Source organism: Telopea speciosissima, chromosome 3 (genome assembly GCF_018873765.1).
Source record: "Telopea speciosissima isolate NSW1024214 ecotype Mountain lineage chromosome 3, Tspe_v1, whole genome shotgun sequence".
Classification (NCBI taxonomy): Eukaryota; Viridiplantae; Streptophyta; class Magnoliopsida; order Proteales; family Proteaceae; genus Telopea; species Telopea speciosissima.
The window spans coordinates 28,362,741-28,385,479 of NC_057918.1; the positions used below are offsets into that span (position 1 = coordinate 28,362,741).

The 22,739-nt window shown below is 39.2% G+C and overlaps 1 protein-coding gene across 1 annotated transcript; it reads right to left on the reverse strand.

Moving 5' to 3' along the window:
• Positions 1 to 1,119: 1,119 nt before the first annotated feature.
• Positions 1,120 to 22,569, reverse strand: LOC122654321 (F-box/LRR-repeat protein 15-like). The gene is made up of 17 exons (XM_043848369.1): positions 21,826 to 22,569; positions 10,436 to 10,697; positions 10,214 to 10,346; positions 9,806 to 9,905; positions 9,480 to 9,677; positions 9,125 to 9,395; positions 8,925 to 9,023; positions 8,725 to 8,813; positions 8,516 to 8,615; positions 8,259 to 8,429; positions 6,200 to 6,352; positions 5,722 to 5,882; positions 5,432 to 5,630; positions 4,007 to 4,473; positions 3,833 to 3,896; positions 1,566 to 1,652; positions 1,120 to 1,459 (listed from the first exon to the last, which is right to left on the reverse strand). The coding sequence occupies exons 1-17, from the start codon at positions 22,281 to 22,283 to the stop codon at positions 1,379 to 1,381; spliced, it is 3,093 nt and encodes a 1,030-aa protein (XP_043704304.1). The 5' UTR covers positions 22,284 to 22,569; the 3' UTR covers positions 1,120 to 1,378.
• Between the last annotated feature and the right edge of the window lie 170 nt (positions 22,570 to 22,739).

A 22,739-nucleotide genomic window follows, 5' to 3' on the forward strand; every position in this document is an offset into this window, starting at 1 on the left:
CTCAAACATCCTTTAGTCTAAGCCAACGCTCTCTGACAGAGATCCAACACTCCCATGAATCTCTCTTCCCCACATGAAAAGATAACTTTGCTCACTTGTTTTGAGGAAGAGAAAGATAAACTCATGGTGGGACTGCTGGCATAGTCACCATTCCCTCTAAGAATTGATAAAATATATAAAAAAAAAAGCCATGAGGCATATATCTATTTATTATTTCTTGTCAAAGAATTGATAAAACAAAAAAAAACGAGACATCTACACCGCTTGGAGAGACTTTTCCCAAGTATACATTAGAGAAAAGGTTCTTGGAGCCGACTGCAAGCGTACACTAGCACCGTCTCTCTCTTTCTTCCTTACATGAATGATTGCTCTATCCTATATGAACAAAACCATTTCATCGCTCCTCTTTGGTGCTTCTCTATGCCACTTACTCATAATTGTGTTATGAATGAGCCACACTCTTCCTTCTTCCCCCCACCAAAAAAATAAATAGAAACCCCCAACTGAACTCACGCACAAGTGGTAAATGGATGAAAAGTGAAAAGTCGTTGTGTAAAACGTGAGCAAAGAACAAAAAAATGGGCGTGCCAGACTAATATACTTTCTGAATTTGAACTCATTTTCTGCGATAGATCCGACACAAGAAACATAGCACCATGGCTATCTCACTCGTCAAAATCAACCAGAGGGTGATCATGGTCTCACCGAGCATCTATAAGAAGCCAATGTACATACCCAATAAATAGAAACTCTATCTGATAAAGATGCACACCAGAGGCATTGTTATTTCACTTGCCTGCATTGGTTTAATACGAGTTCAGAGAGTTCTATTGAATGATTTATCTGATACCGAGTTGACAGCCAAGCTTGGTGGATCATCCCCTACTCTGGGCAGGAAATGGACTTAATAGTGTATCAAAGTGGTGGATCAGGCTCCTCCAATCCTAAAATTAACATAGCCAAGTTGCCTGATCAAATCACAATACTTGAAACTCTGGTATCCTGATACTTTCCCCATTAGCCTGCCTTCATATTCACAAATTTTAATGAAAGTAAGTCAAAAACGAATTCAGCAGTCCATAAAAAGTCTAGAACCAGAAGTGAGAACCTATAATTCCAAGAACTAGACAATAAATCCATATTTATATTAAAACATGATTTATATCATTGTCTACAAGTGGCTGGGGCAAATCTGTCTCCGCAAACCAACACAGTCGCCACAAACATACAGAACAAGGGAGAATTGGTTATTTACAGCAGACAAACATGATGAATGACTAAGCTAATTGTCACTAGCAAGGAGCCGAGGACCACAAACCTGCACTGGACATGAATAATAATGTCAAATAATTTCACCTGTGACCACTGGTTGTTCACGTTATGATGCACACAGGCTGCTGAAGATGCGTTTTAGACTGGGACATACCACACGTAACTTTCCCATGTTTACAGAGTAGATCTGTTAACCAAAAGCAGAAAACATAAAAAAGAGTAAACAAGAGAACATATTTAAGTAAGAGAAACAGACCCAGAGGTGATCAAATGACTCCACAAGAAAGGCTTACCTTTGGACAAAAGCGGACATCTAGAGTTTCCAGCATGTTACAATTTGATATTGCAGCTTCCAGAATTTCTTCAGAAACGCTACATGACTATCAAACACCCGATGTTAGCCAAAAAAAAATAGAAATTGTAGCTAGAAACAGGTAGATGGTTGGAAGTAAACACATACCAAACAGAAGCGGGTAAACCATGCAAAAAAACCAGCCCTTGAACTGTTGGAATATGTGTCCATCAAATCTTAAGTAAGCGTATTAATTTACATTATCCTTTTATGTGTGATGTGTTGGGCATACTGTTCATAGGGTTGTCACGCTGTATATTTCTTGGAATGTGATTCAAGAATATAGACGTGAGAATTCATATTGTATGTTTGTTGGACATAATCATTATGAGAGTCTTGTATGGATCATAATCAATTGTTTATGCAAACTAGGCTCTCTAATAGTTGCATAAACAACTATCAGGTATACTTTGTGCGTCTTGGCATGCCAATAGTCGATGTCTACTCTGGCTATATATCGGTAGGCCAGATTCATGATGTGTATCTATGAGTGGAGATGATACTCAACACGGAATCCACTTCCCAAGTGGAAAATATCTTAAGAAAATTTATAGACTCCGCATGGGAGACTGTTAGATGGCATTCTATAAATATGTAGCTAAGGAGGAGAGAGATGCACACTTCCATCGCTATTAGTCATCTCATCCTCCAGTTCTTCTCTCTCCTCTTTTTAAGTTTGAGAGCTAGAGTTGAAACCCTAATTCGGGAAGAACATCTCCGTTGCGTTGATCTTAATCGCCCATGCAGATTAGCAAATTTAATTGCCGTAATTCTTCGGAGGATCTGCCATTTTGGGTTTTGAGATAAAACCCTAAACCGCATTGTTTATATTCATTCAAACCCGTATTGCAGGTTCCACGGTACGGAGATGCAAAAGATTTGTTGGCATTCCCACCGCCAACAAGAACAGCCTAAAAGGCAAATTTGGAGAACTTGAATTGACTGGGTAAAATTTCTTCTTTTTTTTTTTGGGGGGGGGGGGGGGGGTTTACTGGCTGAGTTCCTGACAACCACAATTGGAAGGTTAAAGCTAAGGGTAAGACAAAAGGTTAGAAGACAAGGCATTGAAGATTTGGATATGTATCTAAGGAGAAATTTTACAAGCATCCAAATGAAAGAAACAAATTGGATGGCCAAGGACCATCCAATCATTTAGAATATTTTGTCATGAGATAGCTTAGCCATAGCATGCACGTCAATTGTCATGCATCTTCGTATAGTGAATTTTTTTTTTCTCCTTCTTGAGAGATATCTGATCAATAACTCTCACTCAAGAAAATTAAATGAGGAAATTTTCAAAATTACATATTTTATAGTGCAATAGTCTATAGCGGGAGCCTCACGCACTAGGACACTCTACATATTTTATAGCAGAATAAAAACCAGGTTAATGCAAACCAGTTTCCAAAACAGAAAACTAGCTCACAAAAGTTTCGAAAATAGAGAAGCAAAACCAGAATTTGGACCAAGTCTGATAATATAATAGAGAAATCTAGAAGAATGCTTGTACAACTGGGAGAAAGAATAGCAGAACTAAAACCAAACACCTATCGACCAGAAATCTTAGAACTGATAACAGAACAGAAAGCAGTGTATTCAGTTTAGACTCAAAACAGAACAGAATTGAACCTTGAACATAATAATATATGCCGCAGGGTAGAGAGAACAGAAAACTCTGACATGTGATTAAGAGAAAGAAAGATAGGAAGACAACTAGGCTAGGAATCCACCTAAACCCCACTGGAATCCACCACGTACACCACAGAATCCACAGCAAGTGTCCACTGAATCTACGGCAGCATAAATTTCAATAAAACTGAAAGCTATATCCCTAAATGGCTGGCAACATACATATATAGACTCTCAAAATATGACTCCTAACATGACTAGAAATAGCCAATACCAAGTTAACAACTAGTAAACAAACTAGTTACTTAATTAATCATAGAAGACTTGGAACAACTCCTGCTCTAACTAGGACTCCAACTTAAACTAAATAATAAAGTAAATCATGTATTCCCTAAGTCCTGCCCTTATTCTAGGCCTATCACAATGGAAACCCATTGGACCAAAGCCCCAACATGTATAGAACCCAACCCAAGGCGTATTTCCACTAAAATAGGACCACTTTTGTAATCTTCTTGCATCACAGGTTAATCTCTAAAGCCATCAATTATTTGTTTTAGTTGAGTTCCACGAAATGCATACCTGAAGGAAGAGGCTAGTCAACTTTGGACATCCAAGCTTCAAAATTTCCAAGGAGTAACAATTGCTGAGAAGATAGAAGCAATGGTGAAAAAATTAGCAGATGAGAACACCACCAAAAGTATGAGCAGAAATTAGCAAAAGATAAGCTTGTCAAGGGGGAAAGAAGAAATGCACCTCAAATTAAGAAAGCTTAAATTGGAACAAGCAACATCTACTTCCTTCAGATTTGCAGACAAAGATAGGTTTAATGATAACAGATGTAAACAACGGGCCCTTGGAGGAATGACAACTTTCTTAATGTTTGAACACCCTACGCAGTTCAGATTCTGCAGCAAACGGTCAGGCTGCTCAATTTGCTCCTGGATGATCTCTAGAGAACAGATTGCAGATGAGCCATCAAAGCTAGATAACTCAAAAAGTTGGCCACCACTATAACCCCAGTTCAGGTCATGCATATTCACACATCCATTCAGGCTCACATGGGTCAGATGTGTACAGCAAGCAAGAAGCTCCTCTATTGCAGACTGGCAAAGGCTTCCATAAGACAAGTCTAGCTCACGAAGGGCTGGGAGAGCACCTTCCTTATAAAGAGCCTCCAAAGAAGAGTCGGTCAGATACTTGCATGCTTGTAATTTTAATACCTGTACAAAATGGAAATGAAAAGAGAAACAAGATTATCATTCAATACATACAGTTTGAATCATTCCCCAACCAACAAAACAGAAGAAGCGTAAGTGGCCATGTAGGAAAATTTTGACACGTTATCTGTCTCCTGTTTATCTGCTCCTATATTTCCTGTATTATTTTAAGAAAAAAATAGTGAAACAGCTATTGAGCTGGGCCTAGCTCAAAGGGCACCTGATCTTGAGCCACATGGAGGGAGGATATGACCAATCTAAACCACTGGATAGCCACATGTCAAATTTGGTTGTCTAACCAAATCATATGACCAACATTGTATTGAAATTCTTGTCCTGCATTTTGAGCAATTAACCATCTAGTCCACTTGCTGGCTTTTTTCTTGTATTTCAAACCCTTAGTTTTGCCCCAAGGCAAACTCCATCCAGCTTGAAATTTGTCAGGTGCACCAAATGTAATCGTTAGGCAAGCTGCCCAGTGGCAATATAAACTGCCATTCCTGCACCTGCTACAACACACAACGATTATTTTGCCACCAGCATCCCTTTACTAATAAATGGAACTCAACTATCTGATAATTGGGTTGTGGAAGCAGAAATTTGACTTTACTAGCCATTTGACCTGCCAAACTCCTATGATTTTTCTCTCTACAAGCAACAATGGAAAGACAATTTCTTACATGTTTTTAAAAAAAATGCAAGTAAAAACATTAGAATTAATTTTCAACGGTCAAGCTCAGAATATGCTGTGTTAGTGAGCTGACAATGCATCTCCCCCTCACCCCAAAAAAAGGGGCAATCAGGCACAATCAAGGAGCCAACAGTTGTGTATAAGATAGTATCTAAAAAGAATAAAAAAGAAAGGGGGGAGAGGGAGAAGCATCCATAAACTAAACAAAAGAAGAACTGAAGAACTAAAAGAGAGGATTTTCTGTTTCGGGTTGCCGTATATTAGAATTACCTTCAATTGTAAACAGGACTCAAAAACTGGCTGTAAGTTCATCAGGAAAGTGTATGATAAATCCAGCAAGATTAAATAAGAAAGCCGGCGCAAAGAAAAAAGGCCATCTGGACCAATGGATGGGCATGACATCAATACCAACGACTCAATGAAAGGGCATGAAGCAGTTGTCGCAGACAAGCAATCATCTTTAAGTTGGCTGTGTATGAAAAGCCACATAGATGTCAGCAAAAGCAAATAAATAAGAAATCTGAAAATGAAAGCTAAATCACAAAGAACATCTGAAACACCTGCAAAATGAAGCATCTAGAGAAATTAAGCGAGGGCAGTTGATGGATGCTTCAGACAGAACGCCACACCCCTTCAACTCCAAAACAACCATATGTGGAGCTTCAATTCGAAGTACATTCAATTTGGGGCATATACCGAGATTGAGGGACCGAAGTCCAACCTGCAGCGAACATTTTTCTTTCAGGTTTATCAATAGGTTTTAATAGCAGATATTTATATACAAGCATGTCATGTAACCCTTCGTGCTACAAGTTCAAGCAATTAAAAGATTTATGGATAGAAGCACAAACACTGTCTACTGCAGTTGGTGTAGAACTTTTCAAGTTAAATTCCACTCAACACAGTACAGACAGGCATACCATATTGAGAGATTCATCAGCAAAAACCACATGAGAGTTACTAAAAATATAATATAGCATCCCCCAACCCCCATAACTGCAGAGAGGGGGGGCGTTGGGTTGGGTTGCTTTCACTTACAGGACAAAATGATGCTCTCTCAAGGTGATCACAACCATCCAGAAAGACTTGCTCAAGATAAGGGCATTTCAGTTCCAAAGTAGTCATAGCACGGCAACCAACAAGGGATAGACTGACTAAAGAGGAACTGTTGAACTCTACTGCTGTCAGACTCTGTAAAAATTGAAATGGAAACTTTCAGTTAAGAAAAAAGCATCCGATAAGAACCATGGAAAAATCAAAATGCTTAAAATGGCAAACAGTATTCACAAATCAACCAATACATGAAAAGGACCAGGCAGCCAATTATTCCAAAATGCAACACCATAAAAATCTGAATGCTGCTAGTTATCTAGATTCTCACCAGATAGAGAGATAAACATTGAACATAGGGCTTTCAAACATAAATAAACACATGAACTATAACATGTATACAGTAGGCATCCAATACTCAAATATTTATTAATATAATTTTTTCTACAACATTTTATTATAACACCAACAAATTTTGTCGTCCTCCATCAACTTCCTAAATCCCACCCTTTAGAAATTTACACCTTAGGCTCAAATTTGAAAGTGAGGACGCAGGATACCACTTCAGTAATACTCTTACAAAACAGACTGCACTTTCTGCCTGATGACATTGGTAATAGAATCCACTAATATGGTACTTCCCACTACATGCAAATTCAGTCATGTTTTACATAATTCTTTATTGATTTATTCCATCTTTCTGAAAACATCTCTGTATCAAGAACACGTAATAGCACCATTCTCTCCAGTGTACCCAGCCTTACTGAACTTAACAAGATCTAAATGACTGTGTATTAGTGCTGTCTAACGCATAGTTGTCACGGCATCTAGGCGAACCAAGGCGTAGGAAGGGGCCTCAACGCAAGGCGACCAAGACGCCTCGACGCCTAGGCGACACCTTGACAACTATAAACTTGGCATTATTTTTTATAAGTTCTAACTCAGCATTATTTTCATTCACCTTTATCCCATTAACACACCCCAATTCAACTGCCTCACACCAACTAAATGCAGTTCGCTAAGAAATTCTTGTTTTGCCTTTCACCGGTTATTTCATCAAATCTGTAATTAAGAAAACATAAAATAATATACAGGTTTCAAATCCAAATCAGCTAGACAGGTTCCAACACACCAGAGAGCAGAAGGATGTCATTTCCACTACAAGAATGCTATATAAGCAGAATGAAAACACCATCCCAATCATGAGAGCAAAGTTATGAAAGTATCAACCCCTGAAATATGAATTCCAAAATCAATCACTCAACAAATATTAGAGGCTTTCAGAACAAAGCCTGTAGAACCCAATCATGCTTCAAACTGTTCTCCTTTCCTCAAATCAAAGGAGATGGCAGAAAAGTTCTCTGATCAGTTGTACTATTTTTAAAGCTATGAATTTTTATTCACATTATTAGTTAAACTATCCCCATAGTGCTATTCATTTAATGGTAAAGGAACGATTTGATCCAGCCAGACTCTGTTTTTGAAAACCAAAACCCAGCCTGAGCTCATAGATCCCCAGCCCTAGCGTAAGATAGGGCTGTGAAATCCCAACTCTAGCCCAGCCTGAAGAAATGGCTTCAGGCTAGGCTGAGCCTGAATTTTTAACATGAATCACCAATAGATAAACACCACAGATTGTCTTTGGTCCAATTTGACTAAAAAAGGGGAAAATCTAAAACACATACATACATACATACATACATAGAAAGAAAGATTATCTTAAGAGAGAGTGATAATGTGTACCAATATCAATTTAATTAGGTTACAACTCCGTATACATCTTCGCAACCATTGATAAAATGTGCAACACATAAACCACACGTACACGAATGAATGCTGAAATAAGGCTCTGGGCCGACCCTAACCTAGCTCACCCCACACTTTATGTTGGGATTTCCCAACCATAGCATGGCCCATGGGCTGAAAATCCCAGGCCAGGCAAAAATAGGACTGGCCCAACCCAAGCTGCAGCCCTAATGACAAGCAAAAATGAACTCACATGACAATATTAGGCAGCCATATGTGGAAACATTTGTATATCACAGACCTCACAGTTGTCAAGAACCAAAGATCTAAGCATTGGGCAACCACCACTGTCGCTGAAAACCTCGCAAATAGAATTTGTCAAAGATTCACATTCAGTGAGGTCCAGTTCTTGCAAAGACTGGCACTGCAATGCTAAAGTGGTCAAACTTTCTTGCTTCTGCAACATTAGTTTCTGCAATACCACAAATGCTCTTTCAAAACGCAATTCTTGAAAAACCGAGAGGAAAGTAAAAGAAAGATGACTACTTTGACGCAAACCTGAAGTGAACTTGATGTGATGTTGATACGATGAAGTGCAGGGCAATTGGAAACTGTAATAGATGAAAGCATAGGACTCTGCAAATTTAAATCAACAAATCTAACAAGAAGAAACAAAAGGATATTAAAGATCAGGACAGATGAAAAATAATATTAAAACTGAAGAAGCAAGAAGGGGAAGGGAGGAAGACAAAGGCATCAGTCAGTACTTGCGGCAATGCACTAGTCTGATATTCTGCAAGCAAGGAAGATCCAATGAGACTGATGTCAATAAGCTGCAATTATCAAGCTCTAGAACCTGGAATAGAATGAAAATTACATTTTAGAATATGAAAACTTGTTAATCAAAACTTGCAACCGAAATGAACAACGAAACACCAATAATGGAGGCAAGAAAGGAAAAGCAGACCTCTAGCATATAACTATGAGAAATCGCAGCCATTGATGCAGAAGTTATTCCCTCACAACTACAAAGCTTCAGAACTGCTAACATAGGCAGTCTTACAGACTTCCATCAGCAATAGCATTACATGATCATGTCAGATAGAGAGCATTCTATATAGCATTTATAATCAGGATAAGTAGGAGTTAAAGACTCAGAAAAATTACCTCAAGTGATATGTTGGGGCAGTATGATGCATTCAGAACACGAAGATTAGGACACATAAGTGCTATTTCACGCAGTGTTTCATCACTAACACAGGAACAATTTGACATATCCAATGAGGCCAATAAAGGGCAGGATGTTGCTGCTGAACGAATTCCAGCATCTGAGAGCTTGTGGCACGAGGCTATATCTAATTCATGTAATTGAGGGCAATTAAGTAAGGCATGAGCCATGTTTGTACGCTTTAGGGACAAGGTTTCCAGTTGGGGGCACCTGCAAAATACAATTCACCAGTATAGATGTTCATACAATTGCATCATATGACAACTGGGTTCTCAACTTCAGAAATAATTTCACCTCACAGAAATGCGAAGCACACGACATTTCGTAATTTGAAGATGGCGCAATCTATCATGGAATACAGCTATCTCTTGAACACCATTGCCAAGAGTTGCACCATTAACACTCAGACTATTCAACATAGAACAATCTCCTAGAGCATGGAAAAAGCCATCCTCTAGCTTCCCTTCCCCCACTATCAAAGTCTCAATATACCTGAGAACCACCCACAAATATAACCAACATGTGCAAGAAGTTAAAAGTCAAAGCTATATCTTGGGAGATTTAAGAGTAAAGAAATATCTGAAATAGGGGAAATTAAGCAAGCAGAAGACAAAGTATACTTTAAGGATGTTATTGCTTTCATAACAAGTGAGTTAATATCAGGAGCACCAGAGAGATTCACTTCAGTGGCATTTGGATACCGGCGACACATGTCAGCAACTGCAAATGAATAGATACAACAAAAATTAAGGCCCCCATTTGGCATCCCAAAAAGGAAAAGTAAGATTAAGGCATGAAAGGAGAAAACATAGAATTCCTAAAACAACCACCCAGTAAAAACATTGATATTTGGTAATGTCTGGATGTAGAAAGATTTACAAACTAATCAGGTTTTCAATATCATAAATCCAATGAAATATGATGTTTTGCCCCTTTTCTAATACAATTCATATATGAATTTGCTAAGTAATCCTAACCAAAAATACTAACTAAAAAGCATTAGTAGCGCAGGGTGGATAAAGACTCACACTGTATTGGAGAGATGTTACGATTTTCAAAATTCAGAAACCTCCAAAAGTCCTCATGAGCACTAGCTGCACGCCACTGCCTGCATACTCTAGCAGCTCGACAGAGATTGATGTGATCCAGGAAAGAGAGAACCTGAACGATGTTGGAAATTTGTGAGGAATGGTAACTCAGGATTCCAAAAAAAAAAAGTCAATAAAATCTTTCAGTAACTCTAAGAATACCATATGCAATAAGTCATCTGTAAGATCCATCCTCACTTCTACGTCTTCTATTTTAGAAGTACTGTTGCCACCTCCATCATCATCTCCTCCACCATTAGAATCCATAGGATTTCCATTACCCCCACCATTTGGTGTTAAACTAAGATAAAAGACCATGTCATTTCCAGAAGGAACAGAACCCTGAGATATATTTTGATCCCCATCAGCTGGTGAAGTGGATGTATCAGCACCTGGTGACATTGCAGTTGCATAATGGCATTCCCTGGGAAAAGATATGCAAGGGAAAGAGGTATAAAGAAATTTCTCAACATTAGTACCCCTACAAGATCAAAGATACATCCATAAGAAGAGCATAGCAAACACTCAGCCAATCTGTTGGTCTTCCTCAAACTCAAAGTCTCTAACATCTTTATTTAATTCTTATATCACAAGGCTCACCCAGATTCTAGAATAGATTAGTACAGTTGGGTTAATTTGGAAAAAGATAAGTCATCAAGTAAAAAAGGATTATTACCTTCAATATGTTTTTTTCCTCCTTTTCCATTACTTTGACTTTCCTTATTTGCTACAGGCATTTACATTTTTCTTAGGCCCCATTTGTTTGTCAGGACTCTGGTGGGGTGGGAATGAATAGTGTGTGATAAACTGACATCTCTCCCATGACTGGTAAAATAGCGCTGTTTGGATACCTGGGGCAGAAAAGTGGTCAGTGCATTACGTTTTCCTCTTGAAAGGCTATTTTCTACACCCCTCCCATCTCAAAGTCCTACTGATTTGGTAGGACTCTTTTGCACTGTTCAGGAGGGAAAGCAACAATGGCTCTCCGCTTCTCTTTCCTCACCCATTCTCTCTCCTCACACCCTAATAGATCTTCTCAGCAGACACCTCACACTCAGTGTTCTGATGCATTTTACAGAATCTAAATCCGCAAATAACTCTCAGATCACCTCAAAAGACATACCAGAGAACACAGCCTGCCCAGATTCTCAACAAATTTTGAATCTAAAATTGAGAAAATACCTGCCCAGATAGCAAGCGAGTAGAGGAACGGGTAACATACGCCTTCGACTACATTGGCAATCATCGAGTAACCCTGGGGTATTTGAGCTTCAGGAGAAGTAAAAAGAAAGATGAGCAGAAGAAGGAAACACTTTATTGTACAATCTCAGATCTCGTTATTCCCTATGTAAATGGGGTGGCAATTTTGTAAATGGACCCACCCAAGCTCTCAATAAATCAATACGTAAAAGGGTGGCAATATTGTAATGAAATAGAATTCCCAAGGGACTATTATTGGTAAGTAAATAATTAATGTGACACAAAGGAAATTAGAATTTATTGTTTGGGGACAGACTTGGAATGAAAGTTAAGATAAGGACCAAGGGAAATAGGGGGGGAAAGGAATGGAAAGTGAGTAGATAAATAACGAAGCAAAACTGTAGGAAAAGAGGTATCATCTTCAACCTCTAAACCCCCAAAACAGAGGCAGAAACCATAGTAGTTTTGAATGAGAGAATTTTCTCATGCTGCCATGGATCAGCTGAAAACTGGAGGGAAGGAATCACAATGACCAACCCTCTTAGTACTAATCAATGACGGTCCAGTAATCAGGTAAGTAATGAGTTTATTTTCTGCAACTAATTCCAGTGCAAGAACTGAACCAGGATCGAGTTTCAGTTCAAAATTCTTACTCCAAGTAGTATCTTGGTCAAAGGGTTAGCATGAAGAGTTGTTCAGAGATTTATTTTCCTAAACTTATAAAGAGATAAATACATACACACACACACATATATATATATAGAGAGAGAGAGAGAGAAAGGAGTGAAGGAGATCGACCTCACACACTCGGACTGAAATACCTCCCATGCACATTAGGCCAGCAAGGAAATAGAAAGAAGAATAAGGGTCTTTTTGATATCATTTTTCATTTTGTTTTTGGCCTATTTAAAAAAAATCATTACTTAAAACAATTTTGATAAAAAAAAAAAACTGTTTGGTAACTACTAAACACAATAGATTGTAGAATGAAAAAGTTTGGTAACTACCCATGTGTAAATAATTTTTGGGTAATTTACACATACCACCCCTGAGGTTTGACGAAAGGATAATTTTACCCCCCAGTTTTGAAAAATTCTGCGTACCCCCCTGAGGTTTGCAAATGGTAACAAATAAGTCCATTCCATTAGTTCATGACTAACTGCGTTAAAATTTAGATTTGAACTGACGGAATTACCCCTATTAGAAGAAACAAAAAAAAACAAAACAAAACCTGCAACTCATCTTCCCAATCGATTTTGGCTTTTGGAATCCTGAGCCGGGAAGATGCCGCCGAACGGATGGTAAGAAATGGCGGTGCTCGAGAGATGCGATGCCTGATCAGAAGTATTGTGAGCGACGCATGCACAGAGGGCGCCCCCGTTCAAGAAAGTCTGTGGAACTACATCTACGAGCCGACATTAACAACATTGATGGCAAAAAATGGTGCCCGGCTCCAATAACACCACCAAAGACTCCATCCCCATGCCTTACCAACATTTCATCTAATAATACCACTAGCAACCATCAGCTTTCTGGGCTTCTCTGCCACTCAGATTTCAAGGCCTCCCCTTTCGATAACTTGCTTCCTCTTGCATCATATAAGGAATCCAGGTAAGTTTATAAAGAGTTCCCACTTCCCAGCTCTCGCTCCGACTTATGAGAAACCCATGTGAATATTTTGCCTCTTTCCACCAACCGTTCTTTGGGTATTTACTGTTGTTAATTAAACTTTGTTTCTGCCGCTTGGAAGGGGTGTGGACTGGATGATGAAAGGGGAAACGGTTCCTATTGCTGCGTCGAATCAACAATGGCCGCAACTAATGTACTCTAAAGCAAATGCCTCTGCTTTCCGACAGCCTTATGAAGGATACTCGAGTTTGAATTCTTACTCGAATTTTGGTGCTGGGGAAGGACCAAAAGCTCCCCATCAGAACGATCAGTGCTTCCTGTTTCTGAACCCTGAAATAGCTTCCTTAGGTGAGCCTTCAAGCCCTGAACAGCAACGAACGCCCTGGCGGTTCATCAACGCGTGGTCTACCCCGGCAAGACCAAATACAGGGAGTAAGTCGTCAATTTGTACAGACGGGAAGCTTCCACCGTCTGCCCTTACATTGTCAATGCCCGGTGGCAACGTCTCCAACGAAGACAGGGATCAGATTCAAATGGGTCTTGGTGTAAATGCTTCCTCTTCCTGGACAACTTCGCCACTTGGTGGGCCATTAGCTGAAGTGCTGAGACCGAGCTTGGCGCATGGTTGCTGTGGTGGTGGTGGCGACAGCAGTGGTAAGATTAGCTCATGTGGCGGCGGTGGCCTCAATTTGATGTCTGTTGGATGGGGTACTAGTGGTGATACCGCGGGCAACCCCAGAGCAACTACGGATTCATCTCGGTTAGAAGTACTGCAGCAGACCCTAGCATCGGTCTCAGATGGAAGCGGTGGTAGCAGCAGCTCCAGGTTCAACGCTGCCGAAGCAAATTCAGATATTGCGTTTTAGTAGCTGAACCAGGGTAAATTACCATCCCTGCCTTAGCACTGTAAGGAAACTTAAATGACTCGCTCTAATTTTATCTCTTCTCGAGTCTGTGGTGGTGGTTGCTGTGTTGCCCATGGCAGTATGGTGCATGTCTGTAAATTGATGAAACTGATCAGTTTGCAGTGGTGTTTAGGGCTGGTTAAGTGTAAATTGATTTCCCATACCTGCAACTCATCTTCCCCAATCGATTTTTGAGTTGCAGGTTTTTTTTGTTTTTTTGTTTTTTTGTTTTTTTTTCTCTTCTTATAAGGGTAATTCCGTCAGTTCAAATCTAAATTTTAACACAGTTAGTCATGAACTGAAGGAATGGGCTTATTTGTTACCGTTTGCAAACCTCAGGGGGGTACGCAGAATTTTCCAAAACTGGAGGGTAAAATTATCCTTTCGTCAAACCTCAGGGGTGGTATGTGTAAATTACCCATAATTTTTATAACATTTTTGAACAAATGGGACCAAGTCAAGAAATTTCAGCATTGAAATTGGGCATTTTTTAGAGAAATTGGCCCATAGCCCACAAATATTTTAGTGGTAGGTGAAGAAATTCTTCCATCAACCATCTTCTTTCCCAAATCAACTCTAAACCGTGAGGGATGGGGAAGAATAGAACTCAACAGCAACAACTAGTATGCTAAGCCTTATCCCAAGTGAAGAAGATTACAACAATTTCAATATCAATAGCATATACAAAGTTAAAATATCCAAATCACGATTAAACAAGCAGACTTTGTTGAAAACCATCAAATGGAGAAGTAAAAAATTATATGGGTTTGAGAAAGCTAAGAAGAAGTAAGATTAAATTCTGAAAACAGCTACCTATAGGTGGATATTAACAATGAAGCTGAGAGAAGGAATCAAGGAAAGCGGTTGAATACTACTACATTCTCCGTATGTCGGTGCCTAATGGACAATGTAAGTGTTGAGGAACAAACCCAACATTCTATGAATTTGGGATTCTGTAGTTGACTAACTCCATGAAAGATTGGCCACTCGGAAGTTGGAAGAGAAAATAAACATCTTTAAGAGGCAGGATCACCGTCATCAAAACAATGCATTCAAGGCTACCACTTTATTACTCATTAGTCATTAAAGCTCAAGAAGAGTAATCAAATGGAGCAATTAACAATCATAAAGTAAGAAAATTTGCCACTACAATCAGACCCAAATCAAAGATATGTAAAGAAGTTCCAAAATTTGATCGGAAGTCAGATCATAGGTGAATCCACCAAAACTGAACCAATTCCAACTTATCAAAAACTCTCAGAAATTTCCAAAAGTCCTTTGTGAAGCTTCCGGTAGAAGAATTTCTGAAACAATGCCATCTCAAAAGAGATCCGAGGATCCTCCAAGCTGAAACCTTAGCAAGGGAAACAAAGAATCGAGAGTTCCGATGGTGACCACATTAATTAATACTTTTTATGCCAAACTGATTCAACAGTCGCAGCTCAGATATAGAAATCAAAATGTGATAACAATTTGAATCAATAGAATCATCACAGAAGGGGGTGTGGATTCAGGAATCACAGAAAGGGTAAAATGAAATGGATTTTGCTGCGGCTTTGCGGGATTGTTTTCTCGCTGGTTCTCTCCTTTACACTTCCCCTCAGATATCATTCTTTTCTTTTCTTTGTTTTCCCTCTATAGGTTGGGAGGAGGGAAAGAGGGTATGCACGAAGGTGAGAGAAGGAGGTCGCAGGGTTTGCAGGTACAAGAAGAAGAAGAAAAGAGGGGCGGGAGCATGACTTTCTAATAACAAAAGTAAATGACGTTTTTACCCTCGACTTTAAGGGCTTAAGAGCACATGTTCATTAAACTAGCGACAAAATGAAGGAAAAATGTTTTTGGCCCATATTCCATAATAGACTCTTGAGTCTATTGTCATTTTGGGGGTGTTTTCATTTATTTTAAATAAAAACAAGTTTCAAAAGTGATACCAAAAAGGCCCTAAGGGAAGGGAGGAGGAGGTCTCGCAAAGGAAGGGGGAAAGAAGAGAGATTAGAGAGAGGGAGAAAGAGATTGCAGGGAAGGAAAACAGAACTTCGCACACGCACAGGCGACGCAAGCAATCAAACAAAACCAATATTATTCCATTATCAAACCTGAGTTCATTGGTCACATTGCGTGCATATAAAGAAAAATATAAGACTCCTAATTCCAATCTAAACCTACAATGGAATCAAGCTATAAGACTAAAACTGCAATAGAACTCTACCACTACGTAGACTATTCAAACTAAAACAAAAGATTACAAGATAAATCCAAATAAATAAATAAACTATAAATATACTACCAAACCCAAATCCCGATTCAAGCCCAGTTCTCGGTTGGAACTCTCAAACAGTTTCGGCCTGGTCCAAAGAACTACTCCTGCATCAATATCTCTGCTCCGCCCTCTCTCCCTCTACCTCTCCTCATTTCCTCACTCCGTGCTCGACTGGTGGAGATGAGGATCCCAACACCAACCATACCTCCAATACACAAACTGACAAAGTCGAACCATCTCATGCTCCTCCAGTCCTCCGCATCTCCAACTACTCCTAGTGTCTCACTGGCCTAACCTCCACCATGTCAAGCTTGTACGCTGGAACCAGCAGTGGCCTATCCGTCACCTCCTCGCCCCTCACTAGCCCAAAAGCTCAGTCGTTTCTTTTTCCCCTTACTGCTGATGTTGAAAACTTAAAGAGAAAAAGGGCAAATTTTTACACCCAATGAAAAATTAAGGGCACTTTTGTCATACAAAATATTATCCCAACCCATTGAAAAATGAAAACCAAACCGACTCAGAGGTGGATAATGCAACTTTTCCACCGCTTTACTATCCTTGTTTTTCACCCCTCTAACATGTGGGGCCCAATCCCCAAACTTTCCCATCCCATGGTCCCCGCTAAACAAACAGGGCCTTGAGGAATTGGAACTGGCATTTGATATTTCCCTAGTGGAATAGATCATAGCCAAGATTTCTTTCTCGATACTGCTACTGCTAAGGCAAGTCTGCAATGACTTCTCTATTGCTAGTTTTTATTTTTTGTACGACATGTTTGCTATAAAAATCTATCACTCATCATGGTCCGAAATTCAATGAAACAGCCTAGATTTTGCGAAAATTTTCAGTTTCGACAGAGGTCGAAACAAAACACATGTCAACTCACTAGGTATGCAGAATTTCAACAGAAATTTCACAGTTTCAGCCTAAATTTCGGTTTCGACTTGGTTTCGGTATCATTTTGACACAAAAAAAGTGCATAATAAAGCACTTCTCCAATCAAAATGGGTCGAAATTTCGGCCCATTCATGAGTTTCAAGTGGTTTCGTCTGTTAGAAGGGGAAAACTCAAAAAAAAAACACACAAATTTGGTATTTTTTGCCAAATCACCTACATTTCTTGACGAACGAAGTATTTGAGACTACTACTACTACAACACATCTACAGAGACAATTTGCAACATTTAAGCATAATTTGTGTAAGATTCAAACTTAGAGGTGTACCCTTTTTTCCCAAAGGATTCAAGCCTTAATGGACTCTATGTGGTACTATGACATATAGTTCAACGAACAGTTTCGTAGGGGTGTTTTAACCTTAGTTGCACACTGGTACTTGACTACTTGTAACACTTGTACACTTGTACTTGTACATGTAACACTTTGACATTATATAATATTAAATGGTTTTTCTTCATTCCTAATGCATATTTCAGTTGTTTTCATGAATTGTGTGTAGAATAGACTATTTGAAAAGTATATAACAGGTCACAGCGTACACTATGAACCTAGGGTACAAAACCAAACTACAATTTTTTGTGTGTTTTTTTACAATCTGAATGTTCCAATATGTTTAGAGATGCTTAAAGGTTTTCATGAAGTTTCAGGCCAACATATGGCCATTTGACCACCGAAATGACCAAAGAAAAATGGCCAGCCAAAACATCCGAACTTTTAATTGAATTTCGGCCAAAACCCGAACTATGGTCGAAACCGAAATCTTGAACCTTGTAAATCATCACAGGTCAGATGCTAATATCTTTAATCAGCGCTCCATCTTTTGACTCTTTTCTTTCAAAATTCATTTCAGAATTCCTATTTATTAGTTCTCTGATCATATCCATTAGTCCAGGTTATCTTTTATTAGTTCTCGGATCTGTTTTCATTCCTTACTTAAATCAGAACATGTGGCAAACATTTCAAGTTCCCAAATATAATTCTCTGTCTTCTTGATCAAAGCTGCCTCCACTAATTCTGCTTTAGTCTTCCGTATTATACTGCCACAAATTGGTGCATATTCTCCTCTGTTTTGCTGGCTGATTGTCCCTAGTTTTGATAAGATAGTCTTCATCTTGAAAAGAAAACCCCAGATTACCTCCTATGCTCATTAATCCTGGGAATTTCTAGGTCATTATATACATCCTGCATCATGTGTTTAAAGGAGCTATTTCATTAGAAAGAGAAAACTTAAAAATATCCAACTGTCTAAAGGAAATGTGGATCATCCAGCCAATAATGTACTGCCAAAGTGCAGAATAACATTGAAGACTGCAAATTTGAACAAGATGATCACACATACCACAAACATCAGATGTAACCAATCATCACAAAGTAACAAAACTATTGCTAATTGGAGTAAATAGTAAATTTCATGAAGCCCTCCACTACTAAGCAGGCCTTTCGCAGGGTAAGGAATTGACGAATCTCAGAGATCTAGCAAGCTAGGAAGGTTTCTCACACTCACGGGCATGGGACTTTTTTAACCCCAATTTTTGTGTTTTCTCAAGCAAGTCAAAGATCGACTTTTAGAACATTGAAATTGACAAATGCACAAATCACCTTTCGGTCATGTTTCTACTTTATCTATACTCATGTGTTTCCCTTTAATGTATTGCCACCTTAAAAGTCTTTGTGGATATATTTTGACATATCCCTTATATAGTGAGACAACTGAATCCTTATTCCTCTTTCTTCAAAAAATTTCTTTCTTATGACAATGTCTCCCCCCTCCCCCAATATGAAGCTCATTTTTTCATTTTAACCAAAATTTTCGTACAGATACAATCAAAACTCAAAATGGCATACGAAAAGGCCCACGATATTAAAAAAATATATGGTTTTATTTCCATGGCCTGAAGCCCAGATCAGCCCAGTAGGACGAACCGGTTGACCTGTAACCCGGTGATTCGATCCCCGGGCCAAATACCCTATTGGGTTTGCTATGGGCCCACCCAATTCCAAATACCAAGTTATAAGGGAGGATGGGCAAATTTGTAAAAAATTGGAAATTTATAAGAAGAATGGCAGAACTTCAAATAACCAAAATGTTTAAGGTGCTACTCGGTATTTATTGAGTGAGGGTAGATTTGGAAGCAAAACAAAAGGAAGGATATAAGGGAACAAGAGATAACAAGGGGCATTAAGGGAAAACAAAGAATAAAATAAAGAAAGAGAAGGAATCATGGAGGTAAGGGGTTGTCTTCTTCAACCTTGTGATGTATATGGCTATGGCAGTAGAGCAGTAGCTCTTGGAAGAAGTTCCTCCTATGCTCACGGATCAACTCAAGAATTTATGATTAAGTTCCTAGCCCTCTGCCTCATGAATACACTTACTAATAGGCCAAATAATCCAATGTAATAATCATAGAAAATCCCTGGAACTAACCTGGGTGGTAATTACAGGTATAGTTCTAGTTCAGGTTGGATATCTCACCACAGATGCAGACTTTGGAGCTGAGATTTGAGGTTTGGAGCACTTATACCACAGATACACCCACCCCAAATCTTAAGGAAAAAAGAGATGGAATGAAGGAGATTGAAACTGCTATAGATGGGGTTGTTGAGTCATCCAGAACAGAGCAGGGGGCTTGCTGGTTCATCAGTCCAGAACCTGCGACAGTTAAAGGAGAGACGAAGAATATGGGAGACAGAAGAGAAACAATGATGAAAGAGGGGGATAATTGAGGGAAGATCAAATGGAAGAAGAAGAGATCAACCAGCCTGATCGCAACTCCACAACCAGGAGGTAAACCCAACTCAATTTTCATTCCATTATTCAAAATCTCCATCGTTGGATGACAAGCATGTTTATAGAAAAGAAATTGAAAGTTTCCTAATTGCATTCTAAAACAGAAATAGAAGTAAAATCTAACTCTATCTCCTAATTATCTAATCCAATCTAAAATTTCCCCATATAAAATTAAAGTGCAAATTACAATACTAACCCAAGTAAAGAGATAAATCCCTATATATCCTACTGACCAAAACTAAATTTGGACCCAGTTCATCTCCATCTAGGTTCCCAAACGGGTTGCGCCAGTCCAAGGAAGTGTTCCTACATCACCCAGCCTTGAAAATTGGTCAAATTATAAAACCATTAAGATTCATTCAGTTCTGATTGGTTGTACCGGTTGACACAGACCCAGCCTTCAAAACAGGTCAATGGGTGGACTGTGTTTCAGAACACTGTTTACTTCATTATGCAGAGTTGGCCACTTAGCATTTATCACTTATATTGCATTTTGGTTTTACAGCAAATCTTATTATCCTTTGGTTGGTTACTCAAAATTTGAAGAGGTTCTCATCAAAATTTAGATACAAAATCAGGCTCACATTCTGCAAATATGTGCTTGCATGTAAGAGCAGACTTGTGTCTACAAATATACACTACCCTGTTAATGTGATGAGCAACTATGTTCTGTTTCCACCAGTTAAATAGCCCTTCCCTGAATTTTCCAATTTTATAGCAGTTAATAGTGTTTTTTTTTTACGGCTAACTTTATGGGTGGGGGTTCAACTAGAGCATTCAATATGGTATCACTGGCTACAACTGCATACACCACATGGTATGCAGCCCAAGAGACTAAACATCAAGTCTATTTAAAAGGGGGGGCCGGCTGCCTGTGCTGATGCCAATTCACCCAAGAGGTGATTGGCAGCATAGCAAGAGTTGGATCTTACCCAAAAAAATAGAAACATGAGTTAGATCAAACAGGAAAAGGAAGCCATACTCAATGAAAAAGGAACCAGACCACTGTTTTAGAAGATCTATGGCACATCAAGGTATCAGTCTAAAGAAATTATTTGCCAAAACATTCTTGATCAACATGAACTAGAAAAGAAGATTAATAGGGAGGCGAGATGGTGCCCCTTGAGGTCCAAGGCAACCCCTCCCCTTATATGTCAAGGCACCTAGATCCAAGACCTGATGATTCTGCCCTCCACATATTATAAATTCGACACATTTCTAGTTTCTACCCTCATGTTTCCATAATCTCATTTTAAACCACCCCCCATATAAAAAATAATAATAATCTAAACTGTAAAACAAGTTGTTAATTAAAAAATTAACTGCGTTAGAATTGGTAAATCGATAAAAACTGCTGATGCATTTCAGTTATATGGATCAAATACCTCCAACATCACTGATGTAGTATTTATTTCAAGATGAAGGCTCCGAAAAAGGATAAAGGGCAACACCAGAAAGGCTGATTTGAAGGTGAGACAAAAACGTTTAAAAATCCTAGCCTAATAAAGCCCCTCAATAACTCGATCAGAGGCAGCATTCTCAAAAAAAGTTGCAACAAGGACTGATTAATATGGTGGTGACTGCATCACTTAAAACTAAACTCAAGCCGCTATCCGAAAGACACTCATTCTTGCTCTAAATAAGTTGGTCTTGTGGAAAAGATGGAAACTTTCTCTGAAAAAACCCAACTACAGAGATTACCCTCAGGCAAACTAAGAGTATCGTCATCGTTAGTGGAATATATTTAAGTGTCCGTTATTATTTTAAAAAAAAAATGAAGGGAAATTAGAAGATAAGGCAAGAAAGTAACTCACTGAGAATCAGAAAGAACTTTAGCACGTTTGTACTGGAAATCATGGTCGTGATTCCCTCTTCCAAGGCCCAATGAAGTTTCTTCGTCGCAACCCAACCCGTCAACCTCCCCGACACCCTGACCCCTGGCGCAGGCATACCGCTGATAATAACGAGAACTTCCAATCGCAAGCTCCCACGGGGCACAACCATCCCCAGCGACCCCGTTCCCTCCACGATCCCTTGCAACTGTCAGACCCAAAAGCAAATCCTCCTCCTCGTTTTCCCCAAATGAGAATCCCATTTGAGAAGTCCCGGGTCGGTCATTTGCCATAGCCACAAACGAGAATTCTTGAGACGTACCTTCAGCCTCAGAAGAAAATAACCCCTCTTTCATGTCACCTGACTCACCTTTGATGTTTGCTTCTTCTTCTTTTTCTTCTTCTTCTTCCACGACACCAAAACAACACCAAAGCCTCATGCACCCGTGCGGGATCAAAACCAAAACCCTAGACGAAACACTCTATCCACATCAAAGATGTAATCTTTACAATCCTAGATCAAGATCCCATTTTCCGCCCCAAAATCGTAACGTGCATGAAATTGTGAACCCATCTTGACATTTCCGAAGACCCAAAAGGCCGCAATCGAACGGATTCATTGGAGTATCAAGACCAAATATGAATTTTCTGAGAGGAAGGGGAAAACAAGGTTCTTGCTGTACCACTTCAATGAATGTGAAACGATGATCAAGAATTCACTAGCTATCCCCCCCCCCCCCCCACCTGCCCATGAAATTGAACCTAGATACGAAGTATTGAAAAGATTTAAGAGATCCAAGCTGATCCAATCTTCCTCCTCTGTAGTACCCCTTCTCTCTCTCTCTCTCTCTCTCTCTCTCCACCCCTACCCCAAGAGAAAAGGCTCGCTATCGATA